General features: G+C 48.8%; 1 protein-coding gene across 1 annotated transcript in view; it reads left to right on the top strand.

The window, feature by feature from the left end:
- The window catches only part of pou6f1 (POU class 6 homeobox 1), an 884,787-nt gene that overhangs the window by 801,681 nt on the left and 57,742 nt on the right, over nt 1-25,364 (top strand). Inside the window, exon 9 of the mRNA XM_072493696.1 lies at nt 17,164-17,293. Within this exon, the coding sequence (XP_072349797.1) occupies nt 17,164-17,293 (130 nt within the window). The remainder of the gene's footprint in view (nt 1-17,163; nt 17,294-25,364) is intronic.

The raw sequence follows: 25,364 nt of genomic DNA, 5'->3' as shown, positions 1-25,364 counted from the left end.
CTGGGAATATGGTGTTATTGGTATTACGCAGACTTGGTTGAGGGAAGGACAAGACTGGCAACTACATATCCCAGGATATAGATGCTTCAGGAGAGATAGAGAGAGAGGTAAAAGGGGTGGAGGAGTTGCATTACTGGTCAGAGATGATATCACAGCTATGATTAAGGAGGGCACGATGGATGATTCGAGCACTGAGGCAATATGGGTAGAGCTAAGAAATAGGAAGGGTGTAGTAACATTGTTGGGACTTTACTACAGGCCTCCCAAAAGCGAGCGTGAAGTAGAGGTACAAATATGTAGACAGATTATGGAAAAATGTAGGAGCAATAGGGTGGTCGTGATGGGGGATTTTAACTTCCCCAACATTGAATGGGACTCATGTAGTGTTGGAGGCGTAGATGGAGCAGAATTTGTAAGGAGCATCCAGCAGTATGTAAATAGTCCAACTCGAGAAGGGACCAAAATATAACCTGGTATTGGGGAATGATCCTGGCCAGGTGGTTAAAGTTTCAGTCGGTGATTACTTTGGGAATAGCGATCACAATTCCGTAAGTTTTAGAATACTCATGGACAAAGACGAGAGTGGTCCTAAAGGAAGAGTGCTAAATTGGGGCAAGGCCAAGTTTAACAAAATTCGGCAGGGGCTAGGGAATGTGGATTGGGAGCAGCTCTTTACGGTTAAATCCACATTTGAAATGTGGGAGTCTTTTAAGGAAAGGTTGATTGGAGTGCAGGACAGACATGTCCCTGTGAAAATGAGGGATAGAAATGGCAAGATTAGGGAACCATGGATGACGGGTGGAATTGTGTGACTAGCTAAGATGAAAAAGGAAGCATACATAAGATCTAGGCGACTTAAAACTGATGAAGCTTTGGAGGAATATCGGGAAAGTAGGACAAATCTCAAACGCGCAATAAAGAGGGCTAAAAGGGGTCATGAAATATCTTTGGCTAACAGGGTTATGGAAAATCCCAAAGCCTTTTATTCGTATTTAAGGAACAAGAGGGTAACTGGAGAAAGGATTGGCCCACTCAAAGACAAAAGAGGGAATTTATGCGTGGAGTCAGAGGAAATGGGTGAGATTCTTAATGAGTACTTTGCATCGGTATTCACCAAGGAGAGGGACATGACGGATGTTGAGGCGAGGGATGGATGTTTAAATACTCTAGGTCAAGTCGGCATAAGGAAGGGGGAAGTTTTGGGTATTCTAAAAGGCATTAAGGTGGACAAGTCCCTCGGTCCGGATGGGATCTATCCCAGGTTACTGAGGGAAGCGAGGGACAAAATTGCTGGGGCCTTAACAGATATCTTTGCAGCATCCTTGAGCACGGGTGAGGTCCCGGAGGACTGGAGAATTGCTAATGTTGTCCCTTTGTTTAAGAAGGGTAGCAGGGATAATCCAGGGAATTATAAACCTGTGAGCTTGACGTCAGTGGTAGGCAAACTGCTGGAGAAGATACTGAGGGACAGGATCTATTCACATTTGGAAGAAACTGGATTTATCAGTGATAGGCTGCATGGTTTTGTGCAGGGAAGGTCATGTCTTGCAAACCTAATAGAATTCTTTGAGGAAGTGACAAAGTTAATTGATGAGGGAAGGGCTGTAGATGTCATATACATGGACTTCAGTAAAGCGTTTGATAAAGTTTCCCATGGCAGGTTGATGGGAAAAGTGAAGTCGTATGGGGTTCAGGGTGTACGAGCTAGATGGATAAAGAACTGGCTGGGCAACAGGAGACAGAGAGTAGTGGTGGAAGAGAGTGTCTCAAAATGGAGAAAGGTGACTAGTGGTGTTCCATAGGGATCCGTGCTCGGACCACTGTTGTTTGTGATATACATAAATGATCTGGACGAAGGTATAGGTGGTCTGATTAGCAAGTTTGCAGATGATACTAAGATTGGTGGAGTTGCAGATAGCGAGGAGGACTGTCAGAGAATACAGCAAAATATAGATAGATTGGAGAATTGGGCAGAGAAATGGCAGATGGAGTTCAATCCAGGCAAATGCGAGGTGATGCATTTCGGAAGGTCTATTTCAAGAACAGACTATCCGGTCAATGGAAGAATCCTGGGGAAAATTGATGTACAGAGAGATCTGGGAGTTCAGGGGCGAAATTCTCCCCCAACGGCGGGATGCCCGCCGACTGGCGCCAAAGCCGGCGCCAATCAGACGGGCATCGCGCCGGCCCAAAGGTGCGGAAGTCTCCGCATCTTTGGCGGCCTAGCCCCAACATTGAGGGGCTAGGCCGACGCCGGAGGGATTTCCGCCCCGCCAGCTGGCGGAAATGGCGTGTGTTGCCCCGCCAGCTGGCGCAGAAATGCGGCGCATGCGCGGGAGCATCAGCGGCCACTGTCAGTTTCCCAGCGCATGCGCGGGAGCGTCAGCGGCCGCTGTCAGTTTCCCGCGCATGCGCAGTGGGGAGAGTCTCTTCCGCCTCCGCCATGGTGGAGGCCGTAGCGGAGGCGGAAGGGAAAGAGTGCCCCCACGGCACAGGCCCGCCCGCAGATCGGTGGGCCCCGATCGCGGGCCAGGCCACCGTGGGGGCACCCCCCGGGGTCAGATCGCCCCGCCAGGACCCCCCAGGACCCCGGAGCCCGCCCACGCCGCCTGGTCCCGCAGGTAAATACCAGGTTTGATTTACGTCGGCGGGACAGGCAATTCCTGGGCGGGACTTCGGCCCATCCGGGCCGGAGAATCCAGCGGGGGGTCCCGCCAACCGGCGCGGCCGGATTCCCGCCCCCGCCCCCAATCTCCGGGAGCGGAGACTTCGGCGGGGGCGGGATTCACGACGGCCAACGGCCATTCCCCGACCCGGAGGGGGGTCGGAGAATGACGCCCCAGGTCCATTGTACCCTGAAGGTGGCAGCGCAGGTCGATAGAGTGGTCAAGAAGGCATACAGCATGCTTGCCTTCATCGGACGGGGTATTGAGTACAAGAGTTGGCGGGTCATGTTACACTTGTATAGGACTTTGGTTAGGCCACATTTGGAATACTGCGTGCAGTTCTGGTTGCCACATTACCAAAAGGATGTGGATGCTCTGGAGATGGTGCAGAGGAGGTTCACCAGGATGTTGCCTGGTATGGAGGGTGCGAGCTATGAAGAAAGGTTGAGTAGATTAGGATTGTTTTCGTTGGAAAGACGGAGGTTGAGGGGGGACCTGATTGAGGTCTACAAAATTATGAGCGGTATGGACAGGGTGGATAGCAACAAGCTTTTTCCAAGAGTTCCAAGTCAATTACAAGGGGTCACGATTTCAAGGTGAGAGGGGGAAAGTTTAAGGGAGATGTGCGTGGAAAGTTTTTTACGCCGAGGGTGGTGGGTGCCTGGAACGCTTTGCCAGCGGAGGTGGTAGAGGCGGGCACAATAGCATCATTCAAGATGCATCTAGACAGATATATGAATGGGCGGGGAACAGAGGGAAGTAGATCCTTGGAAAATAGGTGACAGGTTTAGATAAAGGATCTGGATCGGCGCAGGCTGGGAGGGCCGAAGGGCCTGTTCCTGTGCTGGAATTTTCTTTGTTCTTTGTTTGACAGTCTTCTCTATCTATTCCCCTGATCATCTAAGAAACGTCTATCAAGTCGCCCCTCATCCTTCTCTGTTCTAATGAGAAAAGGCCTACCACCCTCAACCTTTCCTCGTATAACCTACTCTCCATTCCAGGCAACATCCTGGTAAATCTCCTTTGAACCTTACACAGTACTCCAAATGTGGCCTTACCAAAGTTTTGTACAGCTGCATCATCACCTCACAGCTCTTAAATTCAATCCCTCTGTCAATGAACGCTAGCACACCATAGGCCTTCTTTACAGCTCTATCCACTTGAGTGGCAGCTTTCAAAGATGTATGAACGTAGACCCCAAGATCTCTCTGCTCCTCCACATTGCCCAGAACCCTACCGTTAACCCTGTATTCCGCATTCATATTTGTCCTTCCAAAATGGACAACCTCACACTTTTCAGGGTTAAACTCCATCTGCCACTTCTCAGCCCAGCTCTGCATCCTATCTATGTCTCTTTGCAGCCGAGAACAGCCCTCCTTACTATCCATAACTCCACCAATCTTCGTATCATCTGCAAATTTACTGACACACCCTTCAACTCCCTCATCCAAGTCATTAATGAAAATCACAAACAGCAGAGGACCCAGAACGAATCCCTGCGGCACGTCACTGGTAACTGGGCCCAGGCTGAATATTTGCCATCCACCACCACTCTCTGACTTCTATCGATTAGCCAGTTTGTTATCCAACTGGCCAAATTTCTCACTATCTCCTTACGTTCTGAATCAGCTTACCATGGGGAACCTTATCAAATGCCTTCCTAAAATCCATGTACACTACATCCACTGCTTTATCTTCATCCACGTGCTTGGTCACCTCCTCAAAGAATTCACTAAGACTTGTGAGGCAAGACCTACCCCTCACAAATCCGTGCTGACTATCCCTAATCAAGCAGTGTCTTTCCAGATGCTCAGAAATCCGATCCCTCAGTACCCTTTCCATTACTTTGCCTACCACCGACGCCCTGTCTGAACCTTGTTTCCTCAGCCTTACATAAGTCTCCTTTTTCCTCTTAACAAGACATTCAACCTCTCTTGTCAACCATGGTCCCCTCACTCGACCATCTCTTCCCTGCCTGACAGGGACATACATATCAAGGACACGTAGTACCTGTTCCTTGAACAAGTTCAACATTTCAATTGTGTCCTTCCCTGACAGCCTATGTTCCCAACTTATGCACTTCAGCTCTTGTCTGACAGCATTGTATTTACCCTTTCCCCCAATTATAAACCTTGCCCTGTTGCACGCACCTATCCCTCTCCATTACTAAAGTGAAAGTCACAGAATTGTGGTCACTATCTCCAAAATGCTCCCCCACTAACAAATCTATCACTTGCCCTGGTTCATGACCAAGTACCAAATCCAATATGGCCTCCCCCCTGGTCGGACAATCTACATACTGTGTTAGAAAAGCTTCCTGGACACACTGCACAAACACCTCCCCATCCAAACAATTTGATCTAAAGAGTTTCCACTCAATATTTGTGAAGTTGAAGTCACCCATGACTACTACCCTGTGACTTCTGCACCTTTCCAAAATCTGTTTCCCAATCTGTCCCTCCACATCTCTGCTGCTATTGGGGGGCCTATAGAAAACTCCCAACAAGGTGACTGCTCCTTTCCTATTTCTGACTTCAACCCATACTACCTCAGTCGGCAGATCCTCCTCGAACTTCCTTTCTGCAGCTGTTATAATATCTGTAATTAACAATGCAACCCCCCCTCCCCACCTCTTTTACCACCCTGCCTAATCTTATTGAAACATCTATAACCAGGAACCTCCAACAACCATTTCTGCCCCTCTTCTATCCAAGTTTCCGTGATGGCCACCACATCGTAGTCCCACGTACCGATCCATGCCTTAAGTTCACCCACCTTAGGGCACACGGTAGCATAGTGGTTAGCACAATTTCTTCACAGCTCCAGGGTCCCAGGTTCGATTCCAGCTTGGGTCACTGTCTGTGCGGAGTCTGCACGTCCTCCCCGTGTGTGCGTGGGTTTCCTGCGGGTGCTCCGGTTTCCTCCCACAGTCCAAAGATGTGCAGGTTAGGTGGATTGGCCATGATAAATTGCCCTTAGTGTTGGGTGGGGTTACTGGGTTCTGGGGATAGAGTGGAGGTGTTGACCTTGGGTAGGGTGCTCTTTCCAAGAGCCGGTGCAGACTCGATGGGCCGAATGGCCTCCTTCTGCACTGTAAATTCTATGATAATCTATGATTATTCCTGATGCTCCTTGCGTTGATGTATACACACTTCAACCTATCTCCGTGCCTGCAAGTACTCTCCTTTGTCAGTGTTCCCTTCCCCACTGCCTCATTACACGCTTTGACGTCCTGAACATCGGCTACCTTAGTTGCTGGACTACAAATCCGGTTCCCATTCCCCTGCCAAATTAGTTTAAACCCACCCGAAGAGTATTAGAAAACCTCCCTCCCAGGATATTGGTGCCCCTCTGGCTCAGATGCAACCCGTCCTGCTTGTACAGGTCCCACCTTCCCCAGAATGTGCTCCAATTATCCAAATACCTGAAGCCCTCCCTCCTACACCATTCCTGCAGCCACGTGTTCAACTGCTCTCTCTCCCTATTCCTAGCCTCGCTATCACGTGGCACCGGCAACAAACCAGAGATGACAACTCTGTCTGTCCTGGCTTTTAACTTCCAGCCTAACTCCCTGAACTCATTTATTACCTCCACACCCCTTTTCCTACCTACATCGTTGGTACCTATGTGCACCACGACTTCTGGCTGCTCCCCCTCCCCCTTAAGGATCCTGAAGACACGATCCGAGACATCCCTGGCCCTGGCACCCGGGAGGCAACATACCTTCCGGGAGTCTCGCACGCGACCACAGAATCTCCTATCTATTCCGCTAACCATTGAATCTCCTACAACTATTGCTTTTCTATTCTCCCCCCTTCCCTTCTGAGCCCCAGAGCCAGACTCAGTGGCAGAGACCTGGCCGCTAGGGCCTTCCCCCGGTAGGTCATCCCCCCCAACAGCATCCAAAACGGTATACTTGTTTTGAAGAGGAACGACTGCGAGGGATCCCTGCACTGTCTGCCTGTTTGTTTTTTCCCCCCTGACTGTAACCCAGCTATTGTTGTCCTGTACCTTGGGTGTGGCTACCTCCCTGTAACTCTTCTCTATCACCCCCTCTGCCTCCCGGATGATCCAAAGTTCATCCAGCTCCAGTTCCCTAACACGGTTTTTGAGGAGCTGAAGTTGGGTGCACTTCCCACAGGTATAGTCAGTGGGGACACCGGTGGTATCCCTCACCACCCACATCCTACAGGAGGAGCATCTAACTGGCCTAGCCTCCATCCCCTCTTACCTGACAGAATATAGCTGCCCTGTGGACCAACTGGAACTCCGCCCTCCGACCCTGCTCCCAGTCAGCTACAACCAACTGGAACTGCGCCCTCCGACTCTGCTCCCAGTCAGCTGCAACCAACTGGAACTGCGCCCTCCGACTCTGCTCCCAGTCAGCTGCAACCAACTGGAACTGTGCCCTCCGACTCTGCTCCCAGTCAGCTGCAACCAACTGGAACTGCGCCCTCCGACTCTGCTCCCAGTCAGCTGCAACCAACTGGAACTGCGCCCTCCGACTCTGCTCCCAGTCAGCTGCAACCAACTGGAACTGTGCCCTCCGACACTGCTCCCAGTCAGCTGCAACCAACTGGAACTGCGCCCTCCGACACTGCTCCCAGTCAGCTGCAACCAACTGGAACTCCGCCCTCCGACTCTGCTCCCAGTCAGCTGCAACCAACTGGAACTGTGCCCTCCGACTCTGCTCCCAGTCAGCTGCAACCAACTGGAACTGTGCCCTCCGACTCTGCTCCCAGTCAGCTGCAACCAACTGGAACTGCGCCCTCCGACACTGCTCCCAGTCAGCTGCAACCAACTGGAACTCCGCCCTCCGACTCTGCTCCCAGTCAGCTGCAACCAACTGGAACTGTGCCCTCCGACTCTGCTCCCAGTCAGCTGCAACCAACTGGAACTGTGCCCTCCGACACTGCTCCCAGTCAGCTGTAACCAACTGGAACTGTGCCCTCCGACTCTGCTCCCAATCAGCTGCAACCAACTGGAACTGTGCCCTCCGACTCTGCTCCCAGTCAGCTGCAACCAACTGGAACTGTGCCCTCCGACACTGCTCCCAGTCAGCTGTAACCAACTGGAACTCCGCCCTCCGACTCTGCTCCCAATCAGCTGCAACCAACTGGAACTGTGCCCTCCGACTCTGCTCCCAGTCACTGAAACCAACTGGAACTGTGCCCTCCGACTCTGCTCTCAGTCAGCTGTAACCAACTGGAACTCCGCCCTCTGACTCTGCTCCCAGTCAGCTGCAACCAACTGGAACTCTGCCCTCCGACTCTGCTCTCAGTCAGCTGCAACCAACTGGAACTCCGCCCTCTGACTCTGCTCCCAGTCAGCTGCAACCAACTGGAACTCCGCCCTCTGACTCTGCTCCCAGTCAGCTGTAACCAACTGGAACTCCGCCCTCTGACTCTGCTCCCAGTCAGCTGTAACCAACTGGAACTCCGCCCTCCGACTCTGCTCCCAGTCAGCTGCAACCAACTGGAACTCCGCCCTCCGACTCTGCTCCCAGTCAGCTGCAGGAGGAACAGATTGGGCAGCAGATCTTGGAAAAGTGCAGCAGTAACAGAGTTGTTGTCATGGGTGCCTTCAACTTCCCGACTATTGACTGGAAACTCCTTAGTGCAAATGGTTTGGATGGAGCAGATTTTGTCAGGTGTGTCCAGGAAGGATTCCTGACTCAATATGTAGATAGGCCGACTAGGGGGGGGGGGGGGGCCATATTGGACTTGGTGCTCGGCAACGAACCAGGCCAGGTGTCAGATGTCTCGGTGGGAGAGCATTTCGGTGACAGTGACCACAACTCCTTGACCTTTACCATAGTCATGGAGAGGGATAGGAACAGGCAGTATGGGAAGGTATTTAATTGGGGGAGGGGAAATTATACTGCTATTAGACAGGAGCTGAGGAGCATCAAGTGGGAACAATTGTTCTTGGGGAAATGCACAACAGTAATGTGGGGTAGCAAGAGGGTAGCCAGGGAAAGGGTTGGCCCACTGAAGGATAGGCAAGGGAATCTATGTGTGGAGCCAGAGGAAATGGGCGAGGTACTAAATGAATACTTTCCATCAGTATTCACCAAAGAGAAGGAATTGGTAGATGTTGAGTCTGGAGAAGGGTGTGTAGATAGCCTGGGTCACATTGAGATCCAAAAAGACGAGGTGTTGGGCGTCTTAAAAAATATTAAGGTAGTTAAGTCCCCAGGGCCCGATGGGATCTACTCCAGAATACTGAAGGAGGCTGGAGAGGAAATTGCTGAGGCCTTGACAGAAATCTTTGGATCCTCACTGTCTTCAGGTGATGTCCCGGAGGACTGGAGAATAGCCAATGTTGTTCCTCTGTTTAAGAAGGGTAGCAAAGATAATCCAGGGAACTACAGGCCGGTGAGCCTTACTTCAGTGGTAGGGAAATTACTGGAGAGAATTCTTCGAGACAGGGTCTACTCCCATTTGGAAGCAAATGGACGTATTAGTGAGAGGCAGCATGGTTTTGTGAAGGGGAGGTCGTGTCTCACTAACTTGATAGAGCTTTTCGAGGAGGTCACAAAGATGATTGATGCAGGTAGGGCAGTGGATATTGTCTATATGGACTTCAGTAAGGCCTTTGACAAGGTCCCTCATGGTCGACTGGTACAAAAGGTGAAGTCACACGGGATCAGAGGTGAGCTGGCAAGGTGGATACAGAACTGGCTAGGTCATAGAAGGCAGAGAGTAGCAATGGAGGGATGCTTTTCTAATTGGAGGGCTGTGACCAGTGGTGTTCCGCAGGGATCAGAGCTGGGACCTTTGCTGTTTGTAGTATATATAAATGATTTGGAGGAAAATGTAACTGGTCTGATTAGTAAGTTTGCAGACGACACAAAGGTTAGTGGAATTGCGGATTGCGATGAGGACTGTCAGAGGATACAGCAGGATTTAGATTGTTTGGAGACTTGGGCGGAGAGATGGCAGATGGAGTTTCATCTGGACAAATGTGAGGTAATGCATTTTGGAAGGTCTAATGCAGGTAGGGAATATACAGTGAATGGTAGAACCCTCAAGAGTATAGAAAGTCAAAGAGATCTAGGAGTACAGGTCCACAGGTCACTGAAAGGGACAACACAGGTGGAGAAGGTAGTCAAGAAGGCATACGGCATGCTTGCCTTCATTGGCCGGGGCATTGAGTATAAGAATTGGCAAGTCATGTTGCAGCTGTATAGAACCTTAGTTAGGCCACACTTGGAGTATAGTGTTCAATTCTGGTCGCCACACTACCAGAAGGATGTGGAGGCTTTCGAGAGGGTGCAGAAGAGATTTTCCAGAATGTTGCCTGGTATGGAGGGCATTAGCTATGAGGAGCGGTTGAATAAACTCGGTTTGTTCTCACTGGAACGACGGAGGTTGAGGGGCGACCTGAAGAGGTCTACAAAATTATAAGGGGCATAGACAGAGTGGATAGTCAGAGGCTTTTCCCCAGGGTAGAGGGGTCAATTACTAGGAGGCATAGGTTTAAGGTGCGAGGGGCAAGGTTTAGAGTAGATGTACGAGGCAAGTTTTTTTTACACAGAGGGTAGTGGGTGCCAGGAACACGCTACCGGAGGAGGTGGTGGAAGCAGGGACGATAGTGACATTTAAGGGGCATCTTGACAAATACATGAATAGGATGGGAATAGATGGACACGGACCCAGGAAGTGTAGACGATCTTTGAGATATTTCCTGATCTCTTCCTCCCAACTGGGACATTGTCCCACTCTACTGCTGCTGGTCGCTGCGACCGCAAATTCCTCTGGGTTCATTAGGCGCCGCATTGCCTGCATTGCCATCTTTCCTATCCGAATGCTGCTCTTCAAATTTGGGACAGGGGTATTAAGCGGTGCTGTAAATATGGGTATGGCTATCGCTACTTTCCGAAATACAAACTTCCGACAGTTTTGTCGCAACAAAAAATCTCTCAGTTTTACCTTATCGCCCTGTTAGTTACGCATGCATACACACATTTCCGAATTTATGAGTATTGATCAGAACTGCTTGAACACTTGTGGTTTTCTGTTTCCAATTGGATCTCTAATTCAAATTCTGGGTTCTCCCGGAGTGGGTTTTCCACTTCTAGATCGGGTCCCGGCGGAGTCGCCAAATAATGTTGCTGATTTTCTCCTTGGTTCAATTGCTCTGTTTTGTTACCTTTGCTCTCGAGTCGCCAGGTATCTTTATGATACCGCCACGAGGTTCAAGTCCGAGTAATAATCAATAACCCAATACACCGATTAGTAAGATTTAAATCAAAGCACATTTATTATACACAGTAATCGCTACTCATGCACAAATTCTACATCGAAGCTACTTCTACAACTAACAGGCCGATACTTAACTTCGGACTTGCCCACCAGGTCAGGGGAACAAATGGCCTTTCGTTCGGGTTCTGAGTCTGCGGGATTCGAAGTTGGTACGGATTGGTAGCTAGGAGCGCCTATCTCGTAGCGAGCGTTGAATTAAGACTTACGATTGTCGATCTTCACTGCACCGGTCACGGTCAATGGTGGTTTGTGTTGCTGGGTGACCCGGGCAGGAAGAAGAGACTGAAGAGGAGCTGCTGAAGAGTGAAGAGAGCGATTTGAACTTAAAGAAAAGAGAGTAATTCTGGATCAAATCGTGGAAAAATGGATAGGGACAGGAATGGGTCCACCGGCAAAATTCCTTACGGACAATGGGGGAGAATTTGCTAATGATGAGTTTAGGGATATGTGTGAAAACATGAATATCAGAGTTATGAATACGGCTGCAGAAAGTCCATTTAGTAATGGTGTCTGAAATAAATCATGCTGTCATCGATGACATGCTTCGGAAAATTTTGGCAGATCGACCAAATTGCAGGCTAAATTCAGCTTTAGCATGGGCAGTACATGCAAAGAATTCATTGCAGATGGTTGGGGGCTATAGTCCTTATCAATTAGTGTTTGGTAGAAATCCTAAAATTCCGTCCATTTTGGATGACCAGCCTCCAGCTTGGGAGGGGACTACAATTGGCTCTGGTTTTGCTGAACATTTAAATGCATTACATCGCAGTAGGAAAGCTTTTTTGGAAGCAGAAGTCTCTGAAAGAATTCGCAGAGCTTTAAGACATAACGTACGGCCATCAGATGCCGTTTTTCAGCAAGGAGGTATGGTATACTATAAGAGAGACAATTCTAATGAATGGAAAGGCCCAGGGAAGATCATAGGCATAGATGGCAAAACAATTATTTTGCAACATGGTAATCAAACTGTTAGGGTCCATTCATCAAGGATAATGGGTACAGATTACAAATTTTCAAATTTAGACAGAGCAGACAGACATGACGAGGAACCAGAGTCATCTGGTACGCACGTGTTACAGAACTATGAGGACAAATTAACTGATATAGACAGGGTTTCTGTGGAGGAACACAACACTTCGAATGATTTTTCTGAAAGGGCAACTGCCCTTTGGTACAAAAGTGACATACTTGCCTGAAGGGTCTAGTCAATGGAAGGATGCAACTGTTATTAGTAGAGCAGGGAAGGCCACTGGAAAGTATAAACATTGGTTGAATGTACAGCATTCAGGGGAAGGAGTCAAGACAATGGATTGGGAAAATGAAGTTCAAAAATGGAGGGCACAGAAACGCAGTGCCAGTTCAGATAGTACATCGGATAGTGAACAGGTCCGCAGGAAAAGGTCAAGAACTATTGAAAGGACATCCCACAGCAGAAGGGAAAGATCAAGCAGTAGCAGTACAGAACGAGGTACCAGGCGGGAAAGGGGATGTAGTTTATCAAGATCTCGGAACATGAGTAAGACTACGAATACTAATAGGAGTAGAAGCCCACATGCACGTGAGATTTTGGTGGCTTCAAATAAATTAGATGAAAAAGTTATTAAATAAGCAAAACAGCAAAAATTGCATAGTTGGAGTGAATTTGGGGTATACACGGAAGTACCGGATAGGGGACAAAGAGCTCTGTCCCACAGATGGATTTGCACGGAAAAGGTTCTTCCGGATGGAACTTATAAGGCAAAGGCCAGGCTCATGGCAAGGGGATTTGAAGAAAACTTAGAAGATCAGGATTTAAGGGTAGATTCACCTACAGCAGGAAAGGTTATTTTAAAGATCTTCTTGGCTCTATTAGCCACAAAGGCATGGGAATGCAAATCTATCAATATAAAAGCTGCCTTTTTGCAGGGGCATCAACTCCAGAGAGACATTTTTCTCCGTCCTCCTAAAGAAGCAGCTAACACAGAAGGGGTACTCTGGAAGTTGAACAAATGTGTATATGGATTAAATGATGCATCTAGAGTCCGGTATTTTTCTGTAAGGTCAGTTTTGTTACAGTTAGGCTGTTGCCAGTTGAAAGCAGATTCTGCAATGTTTTACTGGCACTATAAAGGAAATCTTTCTGGCATTCTTATGATGCATGTCGATGATTTTTTGTGGGGTGGGACTAGTGATTTTGAAGCTATTGTAATCTCTGGTTTGAGGAAAGAATTCAGGGTTGGAAGTCAGGCTTCCGGTGCATTTAAATATATTGGACTGGGAAATTGGACAGACTAAGTTAGGGGCAACTTTACGTCAGCAATCTTATTTGGAAAGCATCACCCCAATAGCAATTAGTCGTGGCCGAGTTTCACAAAAAGACGCAATGGTTTCAAAGATAGAAAAAGAGCAACTGCGAAGTTTAATTGGGCAACTGGATTGGTTAGGTAGACAGACTCGACCGGTCGTGAGTTTTGATGTCTTAGAGTTGAGTACAAAAATGAATGATCCCAAAGTGGAAGACATAATAAGAGCAAATAAAGCGTTGGCCAAACTAAAAATGCAGGAGTGTGTTTTGAAGTTCCCGGTTTTAGGTGACCTTAGGCACTTGAAACTCATAGTTTATAGTGATGCGTCCTACGCAAATTTATGTGATGGGGTTTCAAGCGCAGGAAGTTTTATAATTTTCCTTTTGGGGAACAATGGTAAATGTTGCCCACTTGTGTGGGAAACAAAGAAAATAAGGAGAGTGGTAAAAAGCACTTTGGCTGCTGAGACGTTAAGCCTTGTAGAGGCGGTGGATATGGCCTTTTATATAAGTATGATATTGACAGAAATTTTGGGATTAGGGGATTTGGGTAATATACCTATTGACTGTCACATTGACAATAAATCCCTGTGGGAAAATGTGCACTCCACAAAAAGTGTCAATGAAAAGAGGTTACGGATAGACATCGCAAGTTTGAAGCAGATGTTGGACAGAGGGGAAATAACAAAAATTAAATAGGTCGACAGGAGCTAGCAACTGTCAGACTGTTTTACGAAAAGAGGGGCAAGTTCACAGAAACTTTTGGATATTGTTAATGAAGGGCAGTTTCTGTGACTTTTTTTTTTCTTTCTCGTCCAAACAAAAAAAAAAGGGGGGGGACATCATGTGTGTGTTTTGAGTTTCTTGAAATTTTGTTTTCACCTAATGTTTTTTTTTCTCCAAGGAAGGGGAGACTGTTAAGTAATGGGTTAAGAGACATTGCAATTAGTTGTCTCATTTATGTTAAGTATCCATTAATTGACACTGATATGTAAAGGGGCTTCAGGTCGCCTCTGTCAGGTGGTGTGTTGTTAAGAGTTTTGTGCAGAGGCTGTGGAAGTGAAATAAATGGTGTTTGGTGAAAAGGAACAAGAACTTTAGACTCTTCATTTCACAGCAACTAAAACGTCTAACAAGGTCGGTTCTTTACACAGAGAGGGGTGGGTGTGTGGAATGCACTGCCAGCAGAGGTGATGGAGTCGGAGTCATTCGGGTCATTTAAGCGACTCTTCGACAGGCACATGGACAGCAGTAAATTGAAGGGGTGGAGGTTAGGTTGATCTTAGATTAGGATAAATGGTCGGCACAACATCATGGGCCGAAGGGCCTGTACTGTGCTGTACTGTTCTATGTTCTATGTTCTGGAGGCGGTGGACCATGTGCTGGACCCCGTCCCGCACCCTGAGGACCCGGTCAAAAGGTTTTTAATGCGTCACGGGTCCCACTCTCCCGATGGTGCTGCCCACTCTCCCCCCCACCCCCGATGCCCTCCGTGATCCTCAACATGTTCGACCTTCCTAACTACCGCTATGTCTAGGTGTGTCCCCAGGATGCACATCTGAGGTGGAGGCAGCCAGCTACTTACCTCGTCCTGTGGCCTTCGATGTCCCTGGCGGGCATCCTCTGGGGCCGGAGGGCCCCGGCTCACTTGTCGACGGCGCGTGCGCAGCCGTGCAGCACTGTGCCGTGTGCTGGTTGCGAGACGCTCCCTCATCAGAGGGGTGGACCTCGGGGGAGCTGGTGGCCACTATCTCCAGTCCATGGGATGGATCCGGGTTGGCACCCAGCACCCCCTCCTCCTGCTGCCCATAGGGCCCCGAGGCTCACCTTGGGACAGAGGGGCAGCTGGTTTGATGCCCCTGCATCATCTGGCGCTGCCAGCCCTGGCGGCTCCCCGATGTCTGCATCATGGTGTTGACGCCCTCGGCGATGCTCCTCAGTGATCGGGCCATGCACTGCAGCACCTCAGCAATACCCACCTGAGATTGGGGAAAGCTCCACACCGCCTCGGCCATTCCCATCGGAGACCGGGACATGTCCCGCAGAACCTCATCGAGGTCAGCCTGGTACTGGGTGACATCCCCCAGCGAGTCGGACATTCTGCCGAGACCCTCAGCCGTGGCCGTCACCGACTGGGCAATGCCTTGGACACCTTCACGCATGGTGCCAACGTCGTGCACCAGACTCTTCACTGCGGTCACCACCGTTGGCTTCGATGCCACTCATTGCCGGTGCCATCGCCTGTGCCCGTTGCCTCTGGGACTCCTCCAATTGGCTATGGATCTGCTGGAATGACGCTGACATCTCCCTATGAATGTTCCGACCGCTCCCAAACGTCTTCATAAGCTCTGGGTAAACCTCTTCCACAGGCTCAGCATCAGACTGAGACCCAGCAGGGTGCTGGGATCCAGCAGACCTCTGACTGCTGCCTCGCCTGGGGGTTCCTGCCTCCACCTGTCAGCAACACCAGCTCACCAGAATGTGCCCCAGAAGCCTGACCACTAAGATTTCCCACCGAGGTGTGTGTAGCTGTGCTGGTGAAGGGTGGGGATAACAGCTCTGATGCGTCAATCATGCCATCCTCGGAGCTCCGTGGGAGACTGGAGAGGGAGCTGCCTGTGGTGGACTGGCACGGCTGGCTGGAGTACCTGCAGGAGAATGGACATGTGGTCAGTGGGGAGGGATGGGTCAGCCAGTCAGGCAATAACAACTCAGTGACAGGTGGGGCCTGGTCAATCCTCACCTCTGCGGCGTCCGCCAGCCTCCGCGTTAGTGACCGCTCTGTACCAGGCCACCCCGGTCACCTTCAGGGCACACTCCTCGAAGGTGGTGAGGATTTGTATGTCCGTCTGCCTGTCTGGGCACTCTCCCGGCAATTGTGGGAGAGCTTCTCCTGAGGATACACGGAGAGGGCATCATTAGCGTGGTGCACAGGGTGGGGGGGGTTGAAGGAAGGGTTGAGGGGGTTGTAGGGAGGGTTGGGGGTGGATGCTCACGTGGGAGCGGAAAGTCTCAGGTGGGGGGGGGGGGTGCATTGTTGTCAACTCACCCGTGCTGCCTGGTGGAGGTCGTTGACAGGGCAGCACGGTGGCACGGTGGCTAGCACTGCTGCCTCACAGCTCCAGGGTCCCAGGTTCGATTCCCGGCTTGGGTCACTGTCTGTGCGGAGTCTGCACGTCCTCCCCGTGTGTGCGTGGGTTTCCTCCGGGTGCTCCGGTTTCCTCCCACAGTCCAAAGATGAGCAGGTTAGGTGGATTGGCCGTGATAAATTGCCCTTAGTGTCCAAAATTGCCCTTAGTGTTGGGTGGGGTTACTGGGTTATGGGGATAGGGTGGAGGTGTTGACCTTGGGTAGGGTGCTCTTTCCAAGAGCCGGTGCAGACTCGATGGGCTGATTGGCCTCCTCCTGCACTGTAAATTCTATGATATGATGATACTTTCTCACGACACAGGAGGCCAGTCCTCCTGGTCACACTGCCCAAGCTGCTGGCTGCCTCCACCTCGTCTCAGGCAGCACCGACTTTCCTGTGGCCTCCACCGCATTGAGGAGCCTCCCCAGGTCAACATCCCCGACTCGTGGGGTCGGTCGTCTCAGCACCATGGCTGTGAGCTGAGTGGGGCTGGCTGTTAAAGGGCTGTTTCAGTGCTGCTCAACCTTGTTAGCGGGGGCCGGCGAGCGCAGTTCCGGCGAATCAGCTGCCGAGCTTTCATTTGCAGCGAGAAGCCTGTGAGGCCTTGTTAAGTGGACCAATAAACGTTGAATAGAGTTGCCGGCTCGCTGGGCCGAGCGGCGGGAAGCTCGCGGCAATTCTCGCTCCCGACCATACTTCGAAATCTAATGCAGCACTTTCTTCACGATGGTCCATGGGTGTTTCAGCCAAGTGTCTGGTGTTCAATGGAAATCCCATGAACATTGCTCAACAGTATTTCTTCTCCTTTTCCCTCAGGTACAAACGTTCCAGACAATGGCCGCTGTAACTCAACCCAGTGTGACATCAACTACACCTACTGCACCAACTGAACCCGTTACACCATGCAACACTCCCTCCACTGCGAGTGTGGGACAGCTAGTCAGCAGTAAGTATTGGACAAAAACTGTCAAAAGTATTATCTGGTACGAATATGCAGTCACTTGATTGATGAGTTACCAAGTTTCCCGAGTTCCGACTGAATCTCAAACCACCCATTAATGTAGCGACTTACAATTGACAAGTCTGGCAAACGCGTGCATGTGTTACTTTTTCAGGATCTCTGTATCTGAATCTCCAGATCCCTTTGGTCCTCTGCCCCATTTCAGACACTTTAATGGCAGATTTTGGAGACCTCAGGAGGTAGCTCGAATCGAGAAATTTCCCAACTTGCCAAACTCCCCTCGATTTAAAAAGTGCCCTGCACTGTGCAATTATTCATTCCAGGGTGGAGAGTGGATGCGGGATGGAGATCACAGAACTGTTACGGTGCAGTAGGAGGCCATTCAGCCCATCGTGTCAGCACTCTCCAAACTAACATGATGCTGTGCCTTTTCCCTGCCTTCTCCCTGTAACCCCTGCACATTGTTTCTATTCAGACAATCATCGAATGCCGTCTCAGATGCCTCAATTGAACCTGCCTCCACCACACTTCCAGGCAGCACATTCCAAATCTGTGCCCTCTTGTTCTTGATCCTTTTAGGAGCAGGAAGTTTCTCCCTATCTACTCTGTCCAGCCCCTCATGATGTTGAACATTTCTATCAAATCTCCTCTTAGCCCTCTACTCTCCAAGGAGGACGGTCCCAGCCTCTCCAATCAATGGCCCGCCCGCTGACCCAGGAAGCTGTTATGGGCGAGGCGTTTTCAGAACCCCAAAATGTATCATGGAGTTCAACCAACTTCAATGCTATTGTTGCTTTTCCTAGCACACGGCTTGTTCCCTAGGTGTGGAATTACAATTATGGACACGTGGGTTTTTAAACACAAAACAATGTTTATTCCATGAACTCAACTTAACATCTTAAATAAACATTGGCTCTCTGAACACCCCTTACTTCAAAGATAACTCAGAAAATATTGCAACAGCAAATAATTCCTTAAAATGTTCCTTCAAACTTCCAAGAGACTTAACACCTTTAAACAGAATCACATCAGGTTAAAGGCTTTACAATTATGAGTTTAAATCACCCAAATGATCCAGAGATAGTCTTTCATGGCAGAGATCCTGCTCACTGCAAAAACAGACACTCCCCAAGCTGTTTTTTAAAACAGCAGCTCTCTGGAAACACCCAGACACACACAAGCTCTTTTTCAAACTGTAAAACTAAACTGCAAAATGGCTGATCTAAAGCCCAGCTCCACCCACCCTCTGACATCACTGTTTTCTGAAAGGTACATTGCTTAAACATCCATGTCTTAAAGGTACTCTCACATGACACCTCCTCCCAAGAAAAAAAAAAACCAGCAACTTCAAGATGGTTTCATTTTTCACTTTTGCACCATCCACTAAGAAATGTACACAGTAAATATACCTTTTCGTTTTTTTTTTTTTTAAAACAAGACACGCAAACAGGTATAATAATATAGTCCATTTTTCTTTGTTCTTCTTTCTCCAACCGAAATCCTTCTCGATTGACAGTCTCTTTGAACAAAGCCTCTGCACGATCCATCCATTCCTCTACTCCTCGGCAATTCTCTTTAGAATCAGATACTCGAGTTTAATCTGACCACAGAGTCCCTTGCAATTCTCCAATACAGGAACATTGGTGATCACAGCTTTCGGGCAGTCAAATGCCTGTTGAAAGTCCGCTGTCCCTTGAAAGTTTTGACATTTCTTTAGCAAGTCCAACAGTGGAGTAATCACGCCACAAAACCTTTGCACAAATGTTCGATCAAATCCACTCAAAGAACAACAAAGAACAAAGAAATGTACAGCACAGGAACAGGCCCTTCGGCCCTCCAAGCCCGTGCCGACCATGCTGCCCAACTAAACTACAATCTTTTACACTTCCTGGGTCCGTGTCCCTCTATTCCCATCCTATTCATGTATTTGTCAAGATGCCCCTTAAACGTCACTATCGTCCCTGCTTCCACCACCTCCTCCGGTAGCGAGTTCCAGGCACACACTGCCCTCTGCGTAAAAAACTCGCCTCGTACATCTACTCTAAACCTTGCCCCTCTCACCTTAAACCTATGCCCCCTAGTAATTGACCCCTCTACCCTGGGGAAAAGCCTCTGACTATCCACTCTGTCTATGCCCCTCATAATTTTGTAGACCTCTATCAGGTCGCCCCTCAACCTCCTTCGTTCCAGTGAGAACAAACCGAGTTTATTCAACCGCTCCTCATAGCTAATGCCCTCCATACCAGGCAACATTCTGGTAAATCTCTTCTGCACCCTCTCTAAAGCCTCCACATCCTTCTGGTAGTGTGGCGACCAGAATTGAACACTATACTCCAAGTGTGGCCTAACTAAGATTCTATACAGCTGCAACATGACTTGCCAATTCTTATACTCAATGCCCCGGCCAATGAAGGCAAGCATGCCGTATGCCTTCTTGACTACCTTCTCCACCTGTGTTGCCCCTTTCAATGACCTGTGGACCTGTACTCCTAGATCTCTTTGACTTTCAATACTCTTGAGGGTTCTACCATTCACTGTATATTCCCTACCTGCATTAGACCTTCCAAAATGCATTACCTCACATTTGTCCGGATTAAACTCCATCTGCCATCTCTCCGCCCAAGTCTCCAGACAATCTAAATCCTGCTGTATCCTCCGACAGTCCTCATCGCTATCCGCAATTCCACCAACCTTTGTGTCGTCTGCAAACTTACTAATCAGACCAGTTACATTTTCCTCCAAATCATTTATATATACTACAAAGAGCAAAGGTCCCAGCACTGATCCCTGTGGAACACCACTGGTCACAGCCCTCCAATTAGAAAAGCATCCTTCCATTGCTACTCTCTGCCTTCTATGACCTAGCCAGTTCTGTATCCACCTTGCCAGCTCACCCCTGATCCCGTGTGACTTCACCTTTTGTACTAGTCTACCATGAGGGACCTTGTCAAAGGCCTTACTGAAGTCCATATAGACACCATCCACTGCCCGACCTGCATCAATCATCTTAGTGACCTCCTCGAAAAACTCTATCAAGTTAGTGAGACACGACCTTCCCTTCACAAAACCGCGCTGCCTCTCACTAATACGTCCATTTGCTTCCAAATGGGAGTAGATCCTGTCTCAAAGAATTCTCTCCAGTAATTTCCCTACCACTGAAGTAAGGCTCACCGGCTTGTAGTTCCCGGGATTATCCATGCTACCCTTCTTAAACAGAGGAACAACATTGGCTATTCTCCAGTCCTCCGGGACATCCCCTGAAGACAGTGAGGATCCAAAGATTTCTGTCAAGGCCTCAGCAATTTCCTCTCCAGCCTCCTTCAGTATTCTGGGGTAGATCCCATCAGGCCCTGGAGACTTATCTACCTTAATATTTTTTAAGACACCCAACACCTCGTCTTTTTGGATCTCAATGTGACCCAGGCTACCTACACACCCTTCTCCAGACTCAACATCTACCAATTTCTTCTCTTTGGTGAATACTGATGCAAAGTATTCATTTAGTACCTCGCCCATTTCCTCTGGCTCCACACATAGATTCCCTTGCCTATCCTTCAGTGGGCCAACCCTTTCCCTGGCTACCCTCTTGCTTTTTATGTACGTGTAAAAAGCCTTGGGATTTTCCTTAACCCTATTTGCCAATGACTTTTCGTGACCCCTTCTAGCCCTCCTGACTCCTTGCTTAAGTTCCTTCCTACTTTCCTTATATTCCACGCAGGCTTCGTCTGTTCCCAGCCTTTTAGCCCTGACAAATGCCTCCTTTTTCTTTTTGACGAGGCCTACAATATCTCTCGTTATCCAAGGTTCCCGAAAATTGCTGTATTTATCCTTCTTCCTCACAGGAACATGCCGGTCCTGAATTCCTTTCAACTGCCACTTGAAAGCCTCCCACATGTCAGATGTTGATTTGCCCTCAAACATCCGCCCCCAATCTATGTTCTTCAGTTCCCGCCTAATATTGTTATAATTAGCCTTCCCCCAATTTAGCACATTCATCCTAGGACCACTCTTATCCTTGTCCACCACTACTTTAAAACTTACTGAATTGTGGTCACTGTTACCGAAATGCTCCCCTACTGAAACATGTACCACCTGGCCGGGCTCATTCCCCAATACTGCACCCTTCTTATTCCTGATCTCTACCCATGTAGCCTCACTGCCCTCTGAGGTGTCCTCCCGCAGTACAGCTGTGATATTCTCCCGAACCAGTAGCGCAACTCCGCCTCCCCTTTTACATCCCCCTCTATCCCGCCTGAAACATCTAAATCCTGGAACGTTTAGCTGCCAATCCTGCCCTTCCCTCAACCAGGTCTCTGTAATGGCAACAACATCATAGTTCCAAGTACTAATCCAAGCTCTAAGTTCATCTGCCTTACCCGTAATACTTCTTGCATTAAAACATATGCACTTCAGGCCACCAGACCCGCTGTGTTCAGCAACTTCTCCCTGTCTGCTCTGCCTCAGAGCCCCACTGTCCCTATTCCCTAGTTCTCCCTCAATGCTCTCACCTTCTGACCTATTGCTCCCGTGCCCACCCCCCTGCCATACTAGTTTAAACCCTCCCGTGTGACACTAGCAAACCTCGCGGCCAGGATATTTATGCCTCTCCGGTTTAGATGCAACCCGTCCTTCTTATATAGGTCACATCTGCCCCAGAAGAGCTCCCAGTGGTCCAGATAACGGAAATCCTCCCTCCTACACCAGCTGTTTAGCCACGTGTTTAGCTGCTCTATCTTCCTATTTCTAGCCTCACTGGCACGTGGCACAGGGAGTAATCCCGAGATTACAACCCTCGAGGTCCTGTCTTTTAACTTTCTGCCTAGCTCCCTGAACTCCTGCTGCAGGACCTCATGCCCCTCCCTGCCTATGTCGTTAGTACCAATATGTACAACGACCTCTGCCTGTTTGCCCTCCCCCTTCAGGATGCCCTCTACCCGTTCGGAGACATCCTGGACCCTGCCACCAGGGAGGCAACATACCATCCTGGAGTCTCTTTCACGTCCACAGAAGCACCTATCTGTGCCCCTGACTATAGAGTCCCCTAATATTATTACTCTTCTGCGCTTTGACCCTCCCTTCTGAACATCAGAGCCAGCCGTGGTGCCACTGCTCTGGCTGCTGCTGTTTTCCCCTGATAGGCTATCCCCCCCGACAGTATCCAAAGGGGTATACCTGTTCGAGAGGGGGACAACCACAGGGGATTCCTGCACTGACTGCCTGCCCTTTCTGGTGGTCACCCATTTCTCTGCCTGCACCTTGGGTGTGACCACATTTACATAACTGCGATCTATGACGCTTTCCGCCACCTGCATGCTCCTCAGTGCATCCAATTGCTGCTCCAACCGAACCATGCGGTCTGTGAGGAGCTCCATTTGGGTGCACTTTCTGCAGTTGAAGCCATCCGGGACGCTGGAAGCCTCCCGGACCTGCTACATCTCACAGTCAGAGCACTGCACCCCTCTAACTGACATTGTGTCAATTCATTAAAATTAAAATTTAATATATATTTTTTTAAATTTCAAAGTTAATGTTAACTATCTGTTTCCTAGCACTAGATTTCTAATAGAAATGCGAAAGCTAAATATAGTACTCTCCGATCTCTGGCTTAGATATCCCTCTGAATTATAATTAAGTAATTATGATTAATTAGTTACCAATGCTTAATTTTTTTAATTTAGTGTGGATTCCCAACCAGCCACTCAGGCCACAGCTTTTCTGTGATGTCACTTCAGTTTCCCCCCCGACACACACAATTTGAAAAAGGTATAAAAGTAAAAATGAGTAAAAATCACTTACTTACCTTCTTACCCTCTGAGTGTCTTAGATGTTCTCAGGATCTCTCCCTGACAGAGACTGCTCCTCCTCCTCCGAATGGCTCCCGAAAGAACATAAGAACTAGGAGCAGGAGTAGGCCATCTGGCCCCTCGAGCCTGCTCCACCATTCAATGAGATCATGGCTGATCTTTTGTGGACTCAGCTCCACTTTCCGGCCCGAACACCATAACCCTTAATCCCTTTATTCTTCAAAAAACTATCTATCTTTATCTTAAAAACATTTAATGAAGGAGCCTCTACTGCTTCACTGGGCTAAGGAATTCCATAGATTCACAACCCTTTGGGTGAAGAAGTTCCTCCTAAACTCAGTCCTAAATCTACTTCCCCTTATTTTGAGGCTATGCCCCCTAGTTCTGCTTTCACCCGCCAGTGGAAACAACCTGCCCGCATCTATCCTATCTATTCCCTTCATAATCTTATGTTTCTATAAGATCCCCCCCCTCATCCTTCTAAATTCCAACGAGTACAGTCCCAGTCTACTCAACCTCTCCTCATAATCCAACCCCTTCAGCTCTGGGATTAACCTAGTGAATCTCCTCTGCACACCCTCCAGTGCCAGTACGTCCTTTCTCAAGTAAGGAGACCAAAACTGAACACAATACTCCAGGTGTGGCCTCACTAACACCTGATACAATTGCAGCAGAACCTCCCTAGTCTTAAACTCCATCCCTCTAGCAATGAAGGACAAAATTCCATTTGCCTTCTTAATCACCTGTTGCACCTGAAAACCAACTTTGTGCGACTCATGCACTAGCATACCCAGGTCTCTCTGCACAGCAGCATGTTTTAATATTTTATCATTTAAATAATAATCCCTTTTGCTGTTATTCTTACCAAAATGGATAACCTCACATTTGTCAACATTGTATTTCATCTGCCAGACCCGAGCCCATTCACTTAGCCTATCCAAATCCCTCTGCAGTCTTCCAGTATCCTCTGCACTTTTTGCTTTACCACTTATCTTAGTGTCGTCTGCAAACTTGGACACATTGCCCTTGGTCCCCACCTCCAAATCATCTATGTAATAATCATCTAAAGAACAAAGAACAAAGAAATGTACAGCACAGGAACAGGCCCTTCGGCCCTCCAAGTCCGTGCCGACCATGCTGCCCGACTAAACTACAATCTTCTACACTTCCTGGGTCTGTATCCCTCTATTCCCATCCTATTCATGTATTTGTCAAGATGCCCCTTAAATGTCACTATCGTCCCTGCTTCCACCACCTCCTCCGGTGGTGGGTTCCAGGCACCCACTACCCTCTGCGTAAAAAACTTGCCTCGCACATCTACTCTAAACCTTGCCCCTCTCACCTTAAACCTATGCCCCCTCGTAATTGACCCCTCTACCCCGGGGAAAAGCCTCTGACGGTCCACTCTGTCTATGCCCCTCATAATTTTGTAGACCTCTATCAGGTCGCCCCTCAACCTCTTCGTTCCAGTGAGAACAAACCGAGTTTATTCAACCGCTCCTCATAGCTAATGCCCTCCATACCAGGCAACATTCTGGTAAATCTCTTCTGCACCCTCTCTAAAGCCTCCACATCCTTCTGGTAGTGTGGCGACCAGAATTGAACACTATACTCCAAGTGTGGCCGAACTAAGGTTCTATACAGCTGCAACATGACTTTCCAATTCTTATACTCAATGCCCCGGCCAATGAAGGCAAGCATGCCGTATGCCTTCCCCGGGTGGAACATCCTGGTAAATCTCCTTTGCACCTTTTCCAAAGCTTCCACATCCTTCCTAAAATGAGGCGACCAGAACTGTACACAGTACTCCAAATGTGGCCTGACCAAAGTTTTGTACAGCTGCATCATCACCTCATGGCTCTTAAATTCAATCCCTCTGTTAATGAACGCTAGCACACCATAGGCCTTCTTCACAGCTCTACCAACTTGAGTGGCAACTTTTAAAGATGTATGAACATAGACCCCAAGATCTCTCTGCTCCTCCACATTGCCAAGAACTCTACCGTTAACCCTGTATTCCGCATTCATATTTGTCCTTCCAAAATGGACAACCTCACACTTTTCAGGGTTAAACTCCATCTGCCACTTCTCAGCCCAGCTCTGCATCCTATCTATGTCCCTTTGCAGCTGACAACAGCCCTCCTCACTATCCACAACTTCACCAATCTCCGTACCGTCTGCAAATTTACTGACCCACCCTTCAACTCCCTCATCCAAGTCATTAATGAAAATCACAAACAGCAGAGGACCCT

Source organism: Scyliorhinus torazame, chromosome X, assembly GCF_047496885.1.
Source record: "Scyliorhinus torazame isolate Kashiwa2021f chromosome X, sScyTor2.1, whole genome shotgun sequence".
In the NCBI taxonomy this organism is placed as follows: domain Eukaryota; kingdom Metazoa; phylum Chordata; class Chondrichthyes; order Carcharhiniformes; family Scyliorhinidae; genus Scyliorhinus; species Scyliorhinus torazame.
Note: the sequence above shows the minus strand (reverse complement) of the source record. Positions and strands in the feature narration are given on the sequence as shown.